The sequence below is a fragment of the Centrocercus urophasianus genome, unplaced genomic scaffold, assembly GCF_019232065.1.
Source record: "Centrocercus urophasianus isolate 14NV4802_14NV808 unplaced genomic scaffold, USGS_Curo_1.0 seq_14, whole genome shotgun sequence".
NCBI classification, from domain to species: Eukaryota; Metazoa; Chordata; class Aves; order Galliformes; family Phasianidae; genus Centrocercus; species Centrocercus urophasianus.
In genome coordinates, this window is record NW_024884586.1 from 38,484,934 (window position 1) to 38,501,040 (window position 16,107).

The window sequence follows — 16,107 nt, forward strand, 5'->3', positions numbered from 1 at the left end:
GGCATCAGCCACCAGAGATGAATTTGTTCCCATAATAGCAACTGCTGGGAGAAGCAAGCTTGCTTTCTAAGACAGGTTTATGAGCAGAACCCCTGCTAGAGAGGCGCAGTGCACTGAAGGAAGTTGCTTTATGAGAGACAGATGTCAAATCTAGAAGCTTGTGCGCAGCTGCTCACCAGGAGCCCTGCCTTACAACCAATCTGGGCTGGCCAGCCTGGTGCAATGGACCAGACACACATGCTTTGAATTGAAAAGGAAGGTCACTTCTCTGAGATGGTTTTTAAGCCCATAGAAAGGGAGTCATATTCCAACTTCCTCTGATGCCTTGGAGAGGTCAGAAAAGTTCAGTCTGGATATTATTTATTTGACATTGTAAAGGTAGAAACCAAAGAACTCCTAAAGAAGAAAAATATTTGAAACTTTAGATTTTCTCAATTCAATTAGTCGTATATTGACCATCAGTCTGTCCACTAAACAAACAGCACACTGTTACTTGTAGGAAGAGGTTACTGGCTCAACTACTTCCCATGCACAAAGCAAATGATTTACAAATATAATAAAGAACAGCTCTATCTGGACAAGTTACTCAGTTAATCTCCTACACGGAGACAGAGAGAAGATCTGTGCAAGTGCATTTGCAAAATGGAAGTCTCTTTCACAGCAATGCAAATCATGATGCATCAATAGGCTTTGATCTAGCCTTAAGATACCGTCTCCCAAGCAAAATTTCTTCTTTTCTGGGTGTTCATATGAGAATTTTCAATTCTGTAATTTATGGCTCTCCCTCACAGCCACATTTAGCTGACTGATGTCTGGAGTATATTTAAGCAAGATCTGCAGGCATGTGGGCAATTTCCACTTTGGGGTGTTTCACACTCCCCTGCGACAGTCAAATCCCCCTTGCTGTGCACAGATTGAATGTCTAGTCTTTGCTGACTGCTTCTCTCAGCGAAAAATATTTCCATATGGAGCTCTCTCTGCAGCCATTCATCAGCACTTAGAGGCCCCCTGAGCTCTTGGACAAAAAAGCAAAATGCAGTGGGCAGGGCTCCTGCTGCAGAAGTGCACCTACCCCAGCCTACTGGAGACATAGGGAATGCATCTGGTAGGAGAATTTGGCCTCTTCAGACCACAAGTAAATGCAGTAGATTGACGAGCCACACATGAAATTTAAGAACTGGAGTTTAGCCTTCATTTATTTTCACCAGGACAAAGTCAAGAGTAATTCCACAGGCTTTGGTGGACTTGAGCAGGATTTGTTCTGATGTACCAAAGGAGGATCTGGCTTTGGGAGCCTAAGGTGATGCAATTGCCTTTTCTACTCAGCTTTCAGTTAAACCAACTTCAGAATTAATGTTCCTTACTTATCACTCACACAAAACCTATCTTAAGAAGCATTTTTATTACTGGACTATTAACTGAGGTAACTGATGAAAGTGACCCCTCATGTTACACCCCACTCTTTGCACTCATTATAATGATCTTTAAAAGGGTCTTATTGACTAGTGAGATATGACAGCTGATGTTATCCATTGGGTGTTCTCACTGTGAAAGACATAATCGATGTGTTTTGATGACAAAAGGAAATAAAATGAATGGGCCTAATGTGAAACAATGAGCTCATGTGGCTGACCTTTCAGCTTGGCAAAAAGCCACTAAATGGAAAAAAAGAAAATAAAAAAAAGGAAGAGACATTTAAAGCATGAAATAAAGGCACCTTACTTTTAACAAAGCCAAAAAACGTCTGGAGTATGGCCAAGGCCACAACCAAGCAACACAGAAATTGTCTGGCATTGCCAGTACATATGTAGTGCCCTGCTAACTGAGATTGTAGGTAACTGTTGTTTTAGGCAGGATCTGCCCTAGCAAGTCTATAATTAAAGAGAGAAGCCAGCTCAAATTTCTGTCCTAACCTCTTACGGAAGACAATAAACATGCTTGAACAATTTAATCTAATGAAAAAAAAAAAGAGGGGATGGGAATCATTTCAGGGAATACCAGAAAAAAGCTGTTTAAAAGGAGAAATAGGAAGGAGAGAGGGGTAAATTTAACATGGATATGTGAATAAGTTTGCTGTCCTCAGAAGAATGGAGGTTTGAATTGGGACTGCTGGAGGAGGAAGCAAGGAATGAGTGAACGTGACACAGGTTCAAGAAGGAGGCTGATATGTGTATGGTAGGAATTTGTTATGGTTTAACACAGCAGGCAGCTAAGCACCACAGAGCTATTCACTCCCTCCCTCCCTCCCAGGAACAGAATTGGAAACAAAACAGAAATTGCTGGTTAAAGATAAAAAGTACTAACACAGAGAAGTAAAATGGAAAAAAATGTGATGATGTATGAACTTACCACCCACCGCCCAGCTAACAATACAACTGCCTGCTGACTGATGCTCTGCTGTCAATGCAATGTCTCCTTACAGGTTTGGTCCTTCATTTCTCTGTGTGTGTGAGAGCTCTTTGTGCACAAAAATAAGCCATGCACATTCCCAAGGGTGAGGATGTGAAGCAGCAAACCTTGCTCTGATCATCTGCTACGTGCTGGTAATACAGAACCATGAGTGCTAGCCTAAACTTGAGATCTTCTTTTAGTCCCCCAATGCTTTCCAGTCCTTCTGGTACAGATTGAACAACATTGATCACTATTGTGTACTTTCAGTCCTCGAAGTGCTTAACAAACATTAAGAAAATCTGAAGAAATGTGCTATTTAAATGCCCACTGTATCAATCCTGATTAAAACCTAGCTTGTTTTATATAGACATCTAAACAAATATGTCGAACAAAACATGAGGATGGCTTAATCGATTTACTCAGCTATGCTGGCCAGTAAAATCAGTTCTAAACTATTACTTAGCTGAGCTCCCAGGTAGAAGTTGTCCTTATTAAAAAGGATATTTATATGGGAAATGGAGGAGGGAAAGCTGCAGGAACTGCATCCCATGTCTGCAAACTGGCTGGTAGTTGGTACGCCAGGCCAATTGGACTATAAATATGGGAAAAAATGTGGGGTTGGAATAGTAAGGTGGAACAGGGAGCAACCGCTACTCTCCATTGCTCTCTCACAATCTCTGAAGGACATTATGTCTCTCACCACCCAGGCAATTATAGATATTGCCATTCTAGGCACTGGACTTTTCCACCCCCAAAACAAAGTTGATCCATGCTACTTTGTGCCCAGATTTTTTGCTGAATGCAGATGGTTATCTGCATATAGTTACGTGCTATTTGATCCCTTGAAAAGATAGGCAGCAAGCAGACAGAAGAGCAAGGCCACTGCTATATCAACTAATAATTTGAGTAGAGTTTCACATAATTATTTAAACAGATGCATTCTGTGCAGGTGAAACAAAATTCTCTGCTTATTTTCTAGTACAGAAATGTCTCTAACAGAAGACTATAGGACAAATAAATGCAAGGAGATGAGAAGAAAGCTAAAATTTGTAAAATAAACAGACCTGCAGCTTTCTGTATCACTTTGCATTTGAGGCAATCTGTCTCTGTTACCAGTTAGAGTAAAACCACTGATTTCCAAGCAGCTGCTCCTGAATTTCTCCAGTCACAGAGAAAACTCTGCAAAGCCAGATCCTTCTCTTTGCAAGAAAAATGCACACCTGCCATGAGCTGACTCTACACAGTGGTCCCATCTTTCCCATGCTCCAGGTGTGCAACTGGGCAAGTCTGTAGGGAGGCAGAGCAAGCAGCAAGTCCAGTGCACCTTGATGTATGGCACAAAGATTTGGATTTATGTAGTTTGGGAGCTAAGTAGGTTCAGCTAATTGTAACTAAGGAAGGATTCAATTCAGCCTGTCTCCATGTTCAGAAGACCACAGGGCTCTCAGAGTTAAGAGCAACTGAAGGGAAGAGCCAGATTAGCACACACTTATCACTGCTTGGGAGTATTAACGTCTTTCACAATGTTTTGTGCCACAGCCTCAGAAAGAAGAACTCGAGAAGGCACTGCATAATTTCTCCATCTGGAGCCTCTTTGCAAGAATGTTTTAAGGCAAAGGCAAGAAAAGGAACCACCTTATTTTCCTATTATTGACTTGTAAACAGATGAGACCAGACCCTTCATTCCTCTGTTTGCACTTCACTACCCGGCTTTAGTTAGGGTAAGAGATGCAGGGATACTCCTAGAACAGGCCATCTTCAAAAATGCCTTCTAGCATAGATATTTAGCCAACAACTCTCAAAGCCAGACAATCTGGAAGCATGTTCTCCAGCCTGATGGTACTGAAGGGGATAATCACACACCCGCTGACTGAGGAAACAATTGAGGAATGAGGCAAACATGTGGCTGAGCATGACCACCCAGCAAGTGTCATCTTCTCTCACACTGACCTACAGCACATCTTGCCTTTTCAGCAAGGCTCTCTCAAAGTGGGAGCTGAGTGCTGCTTAGCAACCCAGGAGCTTTATAAATATGTAGTACTGGGGTGCAGAGAAGAAAGGATAGTTGAGCAGAAATCAGATTAGGTGCAGAATCTGGCACTGCCTCTTGCTATGCCTCAAGTTGTATGGCCTCTTGTATGGCCTCAAGTTGCAGGGTAAATTTAGGTTGGATATCAGGAAAAACTTCTTTACAGAAAGGGTTGTTAGGCACTGGAGTAGGCTGGTGGGTGGTAGTTGTGGTAATTGAGTTGAGACCCTGAATGTGCTTAAAAAGCATTTAGATGTGGTGCTCAGGGACATGATTTAGCAAAGAGTTGTTAGAGTTAGGGTAGTATGGTTAGGCTGTGGTTGGACTTGAAGATCTTTAACATCAATTGCCCAAGCAATTCTATGTTGATTAGACTTCATGCACTTGGTGACTGCCCAGCCTGTAACTTGTCAAGATCCTTCTGTGAAGCCTTAATGCTCCTACGGGAGTCAACAGCTTGGATGAAAGTGATGGGAAGAACTGGTGCCTTCCTCCTCCATGGGCAGGACTAGCATGTGGTAGCTCCAGTGCAGAACAAATCAGGTCCAGACAAAGCCTACCAGGGACAGCACTGGACTCGCAGAGGAACTGCTGGAAGCAGGGTACTCATGCATGTGACTGGGTTCAATCCTGGCTGTTTTGGCTCTTTTCATGCTGTGGCAAGAGGGTGAGTACCAGCAGTGAGGGCAAAAACCAAGAATTTGGCTAGAGACAACTAGATATGACTTGAAATTCAGTAGAAATAGCTGGAAAGAAACACAGGCTGACAGTGATGAATCAGGCCCATACTTCTCTGGCTTTCTCTTTCTAAATTATTGGGTTTTAGAAGTCCTGCAAATCCTCTCTGTCTGCTGAGCCCACAGGGAACTGCAGCTGTTCCTACACTGGAGAAATCAGGCTCCACTGCTCTGACTCCAGATGCACTGCAAATCCTCTGTGGAAAAGGACAGGGAATGATAAATGCACACAGCAGGTTTCCAGGGGATTCTCTGAGTGTAGAGGGAATTTCTGTGTGGTACAGTGATGGAGTAATTGATTCCTATCCTAGCGCCAGGGGTACAGTTTCCTCTGCTTCATAAAACAGATTGTTCTGGGCATCCCAGTGTGCTACTGCTGGGTTTTTGCAGGCTGTAACAAACACAGAACCACAAGTACCCTAGATAACCCAAACAAAAACTTTCCATAGGTGTACCAGCACACTGTACCAGACACATCTCAGACACAGCTGTGATTTTTCATCTGCAGGGTCAACCACAAGAGCCCTCATGTCAGCTTGCAGAAGTTTAAAAATCAAATGAATTTCTAAGGAATAGAAATTTATTTCTTTGCCTTGTGGAGTTTTGAATATAAGGGAGTCTTGAATTTAAAGTCCATTTTAAGAATTATAGGTGAAAAGAATGGGTGAAGAGATGAAAATCCCATCTTAAACCCTAATCTCATATTTATACGTATTACTTCAGAAGCTGCAGCTTCAAGAAAAATGACATGTAATAAAAAATCATTTAAAAATCATTCAAATTGGCAAATCTTCCATTCTAGACCTCCAGTGTCTGACTGTATCTTTGACTTGTGCTGGGTACATTTTGGCAATATTTCAGCTAGTACAACTAGATTAACATGAGCATCACACAGGTGAAATCCACATGTAGCTGAGTTGTGCTGAGGCAGTAATGGTAAAATACTTTCACCTGGTGCAGGATTTCTGCCCATTTGATGTGCTAGCCTAATCTGCAGCAGAAAACAGAAAAATGGCAGGTCATCAGTCATGCTGTAGATATCCACTTGATAGCAACCATGTAGATTAGACCATTCTTCTGTCTTGTCATATTGAAAAACACTGTTTTGTTGCAATTAATAATGATTTTGGACTAGACTGGTTTATCTCAGTACTTCTCATAAGAGACAGCTATATGGCTATAGAAGAAGGGGCTATATAGCGCCTTCTTTTTGGGAGTGCAAGCAGTACAAATTGAGAAACAGAGGGCTGTGATCTGTCCAGTAGGACACACACAGTGGCTCACTATAGCTCCTGCCTCTGCTTGGTGTTTTCCCTTTGCAAGCACCTGCCTCATTTTGTTAAAAGTCAACCTCCTGAAGCCTGTTCCAACTACTGAAACTAGACCTTGCAGTACACAGGGTCCATAAATCACAGGGCAATGCTGAGTACTCTAGAAAACACCTCAGCAATGAATTTTAAAACAGTGTAAATATGACCTGTCATTTTATTTCAGTACAATGTTTTCTCCTATTTAATTATTATTTGAAGGTGAACTCACTACCTATGTAAAGAATTGTATGTGTAGGCATTTATGGTACAATTCTCTCAGGCTACAAGACATGTACAAACCTGTTGAGGCTTGACAAAGTTCGAGTATTGAGTAGAAGGTATATTATGTTAGACTTTGCTATCATCAGGCTGTTCTCTTTGCTGACTTAGCAAGAGGGCTCTTTGTCAGCAAAACCTGTGGTACTGTGAGCACAGAGGTATTTGTCCTAGAATTCTGCAGAACCAATGAGTCATATCCCTAGGCACACTGAGAAGCTCACAGGCCATCTCAGATGATATGGATGTTCTGGGGAAACTAAGTACAGGCTTTTCATGTATTGAAAAAGATTCTAAACATCTCCTGCCAGGTTACAAGGCCTATGCATCAGCTAGCACAGAGACCTGGGTGCTCAGCTTTGCTCTTTGCTTTGAGACTGGAGAGATGGCTCAGTATCATAGTTTTATATAGACAACCAGAGATTTGTTTTCCCCTTTTATATAAATGCCTCATAGTAAGGCATTGACACACCACTGAGCTGCAGAAACAGGATTACAAAATGCTGATCCCTTTCTCCTCCATTTCAGCTGTTTATTTACAAAAATTCTCTCATTAATCTTCTTTGCTGTGTTTACTTCCCACTTCAGTTCAGTCTTACTGTCTTACCATGCTTCAGGTACTTACATGGTAAGGATATGTTGAGAAAAGCTCAGGAGGCAGCCACCTCCAGAGCTGATTAAGAGAAAAGAGAGCTCCACTGATTGTTTTTTGAAGCTGCACTGATTTAAGCCAGATTAAGATTTGATAGAGCTGCTTGTATTCATGGTGCATTGCCCAAGACCAGTCAAGAAACCATGTAATACTGAGATGGCCTTGCTCCCTCCAGCCTGTGCTAATTGTCTGTGGACCTCCTGGTTTTACTTCTTGGTGAGTATGCTCCAGGGAAAGGGCATCAGGTTTTTAGAGGGATAAAATGCTGGAGAAACACCTGGAGGTAGTCCAGATTTGGAACTACATATTTGGTTACTCATTCAGACATGCAAAGTGTTACAGAAATCCCTGACTTTGAGAGTGCTATCTTTACCCTCTGAAATGAGAATTCCTACTACCTAAATGAGTCTGAGTTCTGCCTTGTGGTTATGCCTATTCTAGAAATCTGCAGACAAAAGGTGTCACAGACACTGATGGCTGCCTGAACAAAGTGCAACAGATCCAGCCAATCCTTAGATTCTTTTCTAATATTCTTTGTGAAAGTTTCTTAAGAGAAAATTCAGATTTTTTTTTTTTTTAAAGAGGAAATATCCTTCTGTCATTGTAACCAAAGAGAATAGCTGTTCCTCTACTGCAAAACTGGGTTTGCCATCATCAAGCATACAACCACACAGTAGCACAATACAGTCTCTTCAAATGATTGACAAAGGTCATCTGTGCAGCTGCAGAAATCTAGAACTGCTCCATAGGTATCTTCCCAAGAGTTTAATATATCTGGCAGTGCTGAGTATTAAAGCTGATCTAAATATTTTGGTATTAGTTCCCTTGTGCACCAGAAAACAAACGAGTGGATTTCAGCATTTCTTATGAGCATTTCATATGAGAGAATTTAATATTTCCAGAGAGATGTGGGGATGGAGATAACAACAGGCTGGCTTGGTTTCACTAGTTATTTCATACAAATAAGCAACAATTCACTAGGTTGTATTTCATGACAAAAATGGCTAAGTGCCAAAAACTTTTGATAAGCCAAACTCTAGCCTACTGAAAGGAAAACTCAGGTGAAATATTTTATACAGAGCAAATAAAAGTAGAGCTGAGTTATGATACCTTACAAACAGGTACTCCCTGTCTTCTTGTAGCAGAAAAGCAGATACAAGAGAATTGGATTGGGTCTGGCCCTTTGAAACTGTAGATTTTAACTTCAGTGCAATAGCATTTTTCTACTTTTTCTTTCCACTTTAAATTTGATTCTTCTGAAAGTGAAGGATTAGTACAACAGAATCAAGCTCCATGCAAATAAATCTCTGCCTGTACTCTTCTGCTAAGACATTAAACAGTTGCTATACCCTACAATCAGATACTTGTTATTATTTCACTCTTCAGCATCTCTTTAGTGCTTATATTGCTAATTAAGATGAGCCTCATGTTTTAGGCTAAGTAGGATACAGATATTGTTGATGGCCAAGCAATAAATCCCACTTCATTTGGAAGACTATTAAGCAGAGAAATATGGAATCAAGCTATCAAGTTAGTTCGGTTATGCTCCTTGCAGTACATAATACATAATACTTAAGGATTTGTCACTGAGAGATACACACCATATATGTTTACTGTAGTTTAATTCAGATTGGCTGATAGTATGAGTTTTGCCCACGGGTAAATGTACCTTATAAGCAGCTTGTGTTCAGTTTCTTCTTGGTATTATTATTTCAGTTTATTTCTTTTTTAGCTGATCAGCTTGTGAGAATTTTAAATGTAGTTCCTGTAGGCTCCAAAAAAGATTTTGAACCATCTGCTGCTTGCTGGCAAGCCAGTTTTCATGCTTACTGGTGCTTTCAGTTTCTGCTGCACCTTAGGCTCCCATCGGAGAGAGTTTCCAAACATGAAGATGTGGACCTTTCCCAGCTCTTCCAGGAAGAGGCAGAAAATTCCTGTCTAAGAATTGTGGAAGGCGATACACAATGTTTTACAGAGCATGTATTTGGATAATAATCCTTGCCACTTTTGCATTTACTGATAGTCAGACAGCAGGTGTTGAACCTAGCTGACGTCTGTGAGATGTAGGCAAATGGTTTGATATCTGTCTCAGAGTGAGGAAACTAAGCAGGAAAGGGTCTCAAGAGTCAGCTCATGATGGGCATTGTAAATAGTTCCTTCCTAGCAAGCTTTGCCATTCTCCTGGTCCCCCTTGCTGCCACCTCAACCATCAGCTAAATGGTGGCAGCGAAATGAAGCTTTGCCAACTTCGTAACTTGCAGACATGCCTGATGTGGCACAAAGAAGGAAGGGATGCTGTTCAGTGGTGACCCACTGTATTATCCTCATCCTGAGCTAAGAAAGATTCAGCATGGGCAAGGGTGGGATCTTCCATCTGGTTTCTTGTTTCTACATAGAGAGAAACTATATGGGCCTTTCCTCGGACAAAAAGGGTTATGCCATGTCATGCCTATACCCCAACCTAGATACAGTTGAAGGAGGAGAGTCTGAAAGGGATCACATTTGAAGGAGATGAGAGTATGATAAGCAACCAGACAACATGCTGCCCTGGGAGCAGTGGGAGCCATATCTGCCAGAGACACTGCAATGACAAACATCGCACTTCCTGGAACTGCAAAGAAATAAGGGTCTGGGGGGATTGAATGTGAGAGCTGATGTGATGGACTTGTAAGAAAGGATGGGGCAAAGCACAGGTACAGAGCATGATGGAGCACACTGAAGGGATTCAGCTTCAGTGTCACTCAGATTAATATCCTCCTTCCTTCCTTAGCCAGCTCTACCTCCCAGCAAAAAAATAGAGTGAAGGATTTCTCACACTAGGTAAAACCAATTCAGCTCAACGATATGTGATAATACTCTGTGTTGAAGGCAGAGATGCTCCTCTTGTGTAGTGACTTATCTTATTTCTCAGGACTTATCGATAGATAGCCTTTACAATAGATCAAGGAACTTGAGCTACTGAGGGACGCTGCCAGGCACTTCAAGGCATCTGTTTAACAGTTGTTTAAGAAAGGACTCATTGATGAAAAGCAATGCTCTAGTTACTCTGTAAAAAATATAATTAATAAGATTTTTCTTTATAGCCATCCATCCCACAGCTGAGCAGTTTTCAGCTAAGCATTTGTCAACACTGTAAATGTCAACAATAAGATAAAAGAAGAATTTTCACTTTTCTCTGAGCCTAATGCCAGTTCAAGCTGCAGACTTGTATGTTAATATTCTCACAACTGACAAATAACTGGTGTCTTCATCAAGCATCTGCATTACCCTTCACTGACATGAGACACAAGAGAGTTGTTTATGTGAACTCCCATAGCCTTTTCCAGGCAGCTCTAAATTTGTCTGATTAAATTTCTTTTCTATATTTTCCATCTAGCAGCAGCAGAGAGCAGATCTGAAGAGCATTTTTTTTGCTAAGCTCACATTGTCCTGGAGAGTTACTGCTTCCATTGGCATATTTTGCAGCCTTGACAGAAATCATTCATAATTTGACATTAAGCAGACAAATGCAATAGCTGTTGAAAAAAATACAACTTTCCATAGGGAGTTGGATTTGTCCCCTGTGAACAGACCAACATAGATTATGAACTACAAGCAAGAAATTTTCCTGGGTTACCCATCCAACTGGACTCTGGTTTCAGTCCTCCACGGATGATTTTTTTTAAAGTGCAGTAGACAGAGTGAAAGCTTTCTAGCTCCTCAAAACTAATAACCATTCATTTAAGCTATACTAGAATAGCAAATATATCAATTTAATAAGGTAGTAGATACAGATTTCTGTTTTCTTGTCTGAATTCTCCCTTTTTGGTACTCTTGGATATACCATCATCCAAATCCTGCATAAATTTTTCAGGCAACCAGAAGGTACCCACAATGCTCTACCATTGTGATATCCCTGTTGGGGCTCATCAAAAGTCTTGCAGTTGCCTTGCACACAAATAACTTTTTCATGAAAATTATTTTCTTTTCCTGTTGTTTTTTTTTTTTTTTTTTCTTCCCACCTTAGACAGATCCCTCAAACATTCCAAAGCTGGAAAAAACATCACTTTTCCAAATTGTGATTCAGATGTCACTGCAGCATCTCATGAGAGTTATGATTATTGTATTCTCTGTGGTGAGCCGAATGACCCAGCTGCAGTACAGTTCCTGCCTGAGACACCTACATTACGAAATAGTGACACGATGAAAACCCAACCGTGAGGCGTCCTCAAAGAAACTCCATCCACTGTGGGAATGCAGTTTCCCAGAAGGCACTTTCTTTTCTAAATCCACGTATTGGACTCACAGTCAGTGCTTTCATATAGAAACTTTCAAGTTTTGACTTTTTTCCAACTTTGGAAAGTTGAAATTTTTTTTAAAGAGTTGATCTCCCATCCCATTTTTCTGTGTAACTGATGTTAAAGCTATCTAACTGCCTGGAGTCTCAACAAGCACACATCTGTCACAAAGCCAGTGGCAGAGGAGCTGAGATGGTTACTACACACAGTATTGTACATAGGCTTCACATGGGCTTTTAAATTAAAAGAAGTAAATCTTGATTTTGATTATGTAGATTGAAGCAAGAAAAAAAAAAAGAGAATAATCAAGAATAAGTCAGAAGTTGAGTCTCCAAATGAAAAATTACACAAATTACCCTATAGTTTAGGTTATAGGAGCTTGTATCAATTTGAAATGTTGCACTTAGCAATGGGTCTGGGCCAAAAATCTCACATCCCACATATACATTTTGAATTGAAAGCTTATTGACATTATTCAGCATCCTGCAGCATTTTAACTTTGGGGAAGCTGACATTAACCCAAACATTGTGATTTTGTCCCATTTCTAACTTTTCCTCTTCTCAAGCCCATGGCTGTGAATTGAACTTCATCCTTTACACAGACAGTACATAAATTAATTTTCCAATAAAAACACACATTGACCATAGAGTACCTCAGTCTGCATTTTGCCCTTAGGATGCATTTGAAGAAAACCAAGCCAAGTCTTGGGTCAGCTTTTGTAGGATTACACTGCTCTAAGCACATTAAAAGCATCTGTAGCCTTACCTTTTTATGGCTTTGTAGCAAATGATGACAACTACAAAGAGGAACACTAGTGTGGCACAGCATACTGCAATGATAATAACCAGGCCTGGCCACCAGGTCTCTTCAGTGGGGCAGAAAGTAGACTTGGGAGCTGTAATAAAGAATGTGGAAAAATACATGAATTCTCTCGCATAAGCTGAATATAGTCAGATCCATTTTAGTTACTCATACAGTAGCACAATGCCAGGGCCACAGATTCATACAAAGAGGCTGCCTCACATTTAGGACAGTTTATATTTTTCTCCCAGTCAATCCCCCTGTTTGGTACAAGATATTTCTGTCATGGTTTCCAGATGACCAAGTTCTTGTGTGTCGTTGCTATCCACAGTGTTCAGCACAGAGGAGAAACCTCTACCTGCAGGAAACCTCTCCCCTCCTCCAAGATTGTCATCTTCTGTACATCAGCAGCAGACGTCATGCTGATAAGGACAGGCTTTCAAATCACATTAGGGGAGGTTTATAAGGGAGCAGTAGCAGTGTGTACCAATCAGTATCGCAGCTGCTATCATTGTAACCTTGGAGAAAGGAAGGGGAATAGGTTTTAAAAAAACAGGAATTTCATTGCATTTATTAATTGCTCATAGAGGACTGTGGCTGCCAAACTTCTTCCCTGTTATGCATCCCAAATGTTAAGAAATGTTTACAATAACAAATGCTAACTCATGAAAGCAAGCAATTGTTATTACATTTTTCTTATTCAATTTAGGGCTAGAATTGCGTGTTTAATGCTACTCAAGACAAGCAACACTTTGAATCGGAAGTACTACTGGTGGCACTTAGCTCAAATCTTTTTCCTCAGGGCCAAACTCTTTTTCTCATACTTTCTGGGACACCTTTTCCTTGAAGGATGGTGAGCAGTAGACAATGCCATGAGCAACACTTGTTATTGCAAAGGGGGAAGAGACCCTTTCCTCAGTATACTCAACCACATAACTATCATGAGATGTTGAGTCCTTCTAAACGAAGTTCAAAAATGATTCAGTTAATGGGAATAACTAAATCTGCATTTTCAGCTAAGTAGAGGAAATAACCAAATATAGCAAAAGGAAGCTGAGAAATCAAGTAAGTTGTAGAACTAACGGCTCCTGGTTCCACTTCTGACAGTCTACTTCCAAACCATTTCAGCAAATAAATTTTTACTTTCTTACTGTGATGCTGCAGAGTTAGTTTCCACTGGGGGGGATGGAATTATGTATTGTATTCTGATATAACCTGATATTTTATGAACGATTTAAATATTGTTATCTTTTTAACATTCCAGAACAGAGAGCATTTCAAAGATAAGAATACGCTGGCACACAGGGGTATACATACTCAGGGCCAACTCTACCCCTCTGATATTGACCCAAGGAACAGAAATGGTTCCACTGAAATCAAATGAAATGTATATGCATATGATACAATCATACAGAATAGGACTGGTAGGGTCCTTCGTACCTAGTTCCTATTCTTCTTCCAAGGCAGGATTAACCAACCTAGTCATAGAGTAAACCAAGATCGTGAAACCAGGTTGGGTTGTTCTTCTGCACGATAAATGAGAGTAACAAATGGCAAAGAAAGGGCCTAAAGCAACACCTGTTACCTGCTTGAGTAGCACGTGCTCCTTGGTGCTTTATCACAGTATTTTTACATGGAGAATAAACAGATACATTTGGAATGGAATAGTGAAAATAACTCCTGACAACTTAAATGTAGCTATTAAAGACAGGAAATAAGAATTGCAAATGTGGAGATGACCCTTAATTCACCCAGCTCCATTCCTTTCCTCACTGGTCCAGACCAGGCACTCAGAAAAACATGAGAAACAACTCTGGAAGTCATCAAAGCCTGTTTATTAGTTGCTGGTGATTTTATACAGCTTTAAAAATTATGTTATATTTCTATGCTTATTATTGCAATGCTAAGTAACCTTAGAAATGTCCACTATTCCCAATAAGCTTCTGGTTGTGTGGTTGCTTTTACCTTCCTCAGTGTGCATTTATACTGCCCTCATTACTGTGATACATTCATCTTTAATGCATTTCTTTCCATAATTACCCTCTGAGGAAGAGCAGAACTGCTTTAACCCTCTTGAACGTATGGGAAACCAGAGCTTGGCCCACCTGGATGCCCCATATATCAGGTATGAGGCACAGAGAAGTGCCCCTTGGAGAGGCCCACACTCAGCTGTCAGTGTTAGGAAGACACTGATGTCTCCATCACTGAGTGCATAGCTCTGAACTGCTCCCTCATGGCCTCCATCTTTGTGCATCCTCTTCTAAATCTATTATAAAACAGAAAAGGCATATTGTTCCAGAACTAAATCGTACCTTTTCCCTTATCTGATAAAGAAACAATGAACTATGTGCTGCTGTCATTCACAGTACTGTTTCAGGAAAGGAGGACATCCCTGGGTGAAGGTAGTTCCTGCATCATCACTATGGGGTTACCAAGAGCTGACATCTGCTTCCTTGGCATCCAGTGCTGGTCTCACATGATTGGCTTCAGCTGCTCAGAGCACAACAACCTCCTGATTTGACTAATTCCTGTCTGCTCTTCATTGGTCTCAAGATCAGCTGAACAGAGAAAGTGATTTTCAAAGCAACTTGAGGAAAATGTTCGTTTTCTCCTAGGCCCTAAGGTGCTGTTCTGCACCCTGAACAAACCACTGGGTAGAAAGTAGTTGGAAAGTTGTGACATTCTGAAGATAAGCAACCTGAGCAAAGCAATTGCAGGCTGTCATCCTGCCAGAAGTCTTGTTAAAACATTGAACATTTCATTCAATTAATGAAGTACTAAAATAAGTCACTGATGCTAAACAGCAAAGATTTAAGAAAACACGTACTGTCAAACTAGCCAGATATTTTCTGAGGAGAGTACTGTTTTGGTAAATACATGTATTACAGCTGGTATGATAACCTTAGACTTTGGAATGACATTTGATGTTGAGGCTATGAAACTATAAAGCTATACAGCATGCTTGGAACATATGAATTAAGCTAAAAGCCAGGGGTCTGGTATGCCCCAAAATCTAACTGTATTATGCTACTGAGATAATTTGTTTTTTAGCAACTCTTTTTTTTTTATCCCCAAAATATAGGAATAGACACTGGTACAGTTTGTAAATCATTCAGGAATGTACTCCACTACAAATGGAGATAAGCATATTTAGATTAGAAACAGGATAATTATTATCATTAGGGGTAATTATCTGCTCAAAACTCTATCAACTCTGGTGAAATATTTCACTGAAAAATTTAGTTTAAGGTAGACTGTTCATTTCTCCTAAAAGAAGTCCAAATCCAGCTGCAGAGATTTGTTCAATAACAATCAGAGATTTAACTGGGAAGCCCTCAAGAGCACAATGCCTTTTTTCCTTCTGACCTTAAAAGTCAGGAAGTACAAATTTCAGTTAGGTTTACTTTTAGAGGGACAGTGCTTTCCCTTATTCCAAACAGCACCAAAGACTAAATAAAGACAGCATCAACGCAATGAATCAACAGACCCATTTCAGACCAACTATGGGTGGCTGGAACCAACTCTGAGATAACAAACTAATGAAAATGTACACTGAGAGTAAAGGCATCCTGCAAACCCTTCAAGCACCAGAAAATCTCACATGATAACTTTCTTTGACTAAATTTGTTTCCA

The 16,107-nt window shown here is 40.5% G+C and overlaps 1 protein-coding gene across 1 annotated transcript in view; it reads right to left on the reverse strand.

The window, feature by feature from the left end:
* PRIMA1 (proline rich membrane anchor 1) overlaps positions 1-16,107 on the reverse strand; it is a 47,118-nt gene that overhangs the window by 9,166 nt on the left and 21,845 nt on the right. The window contains exon 3 of the mRNA XM_042813669.1: positions 12,439-12,568. Within this exon, the coding sequence (XP_042669603.1) occupies positions 12,439-12,568 (130 nt within the window). The remainder of the gene's footprint in view (positions 1-12,438; positions 12,569-16,107) is intronic.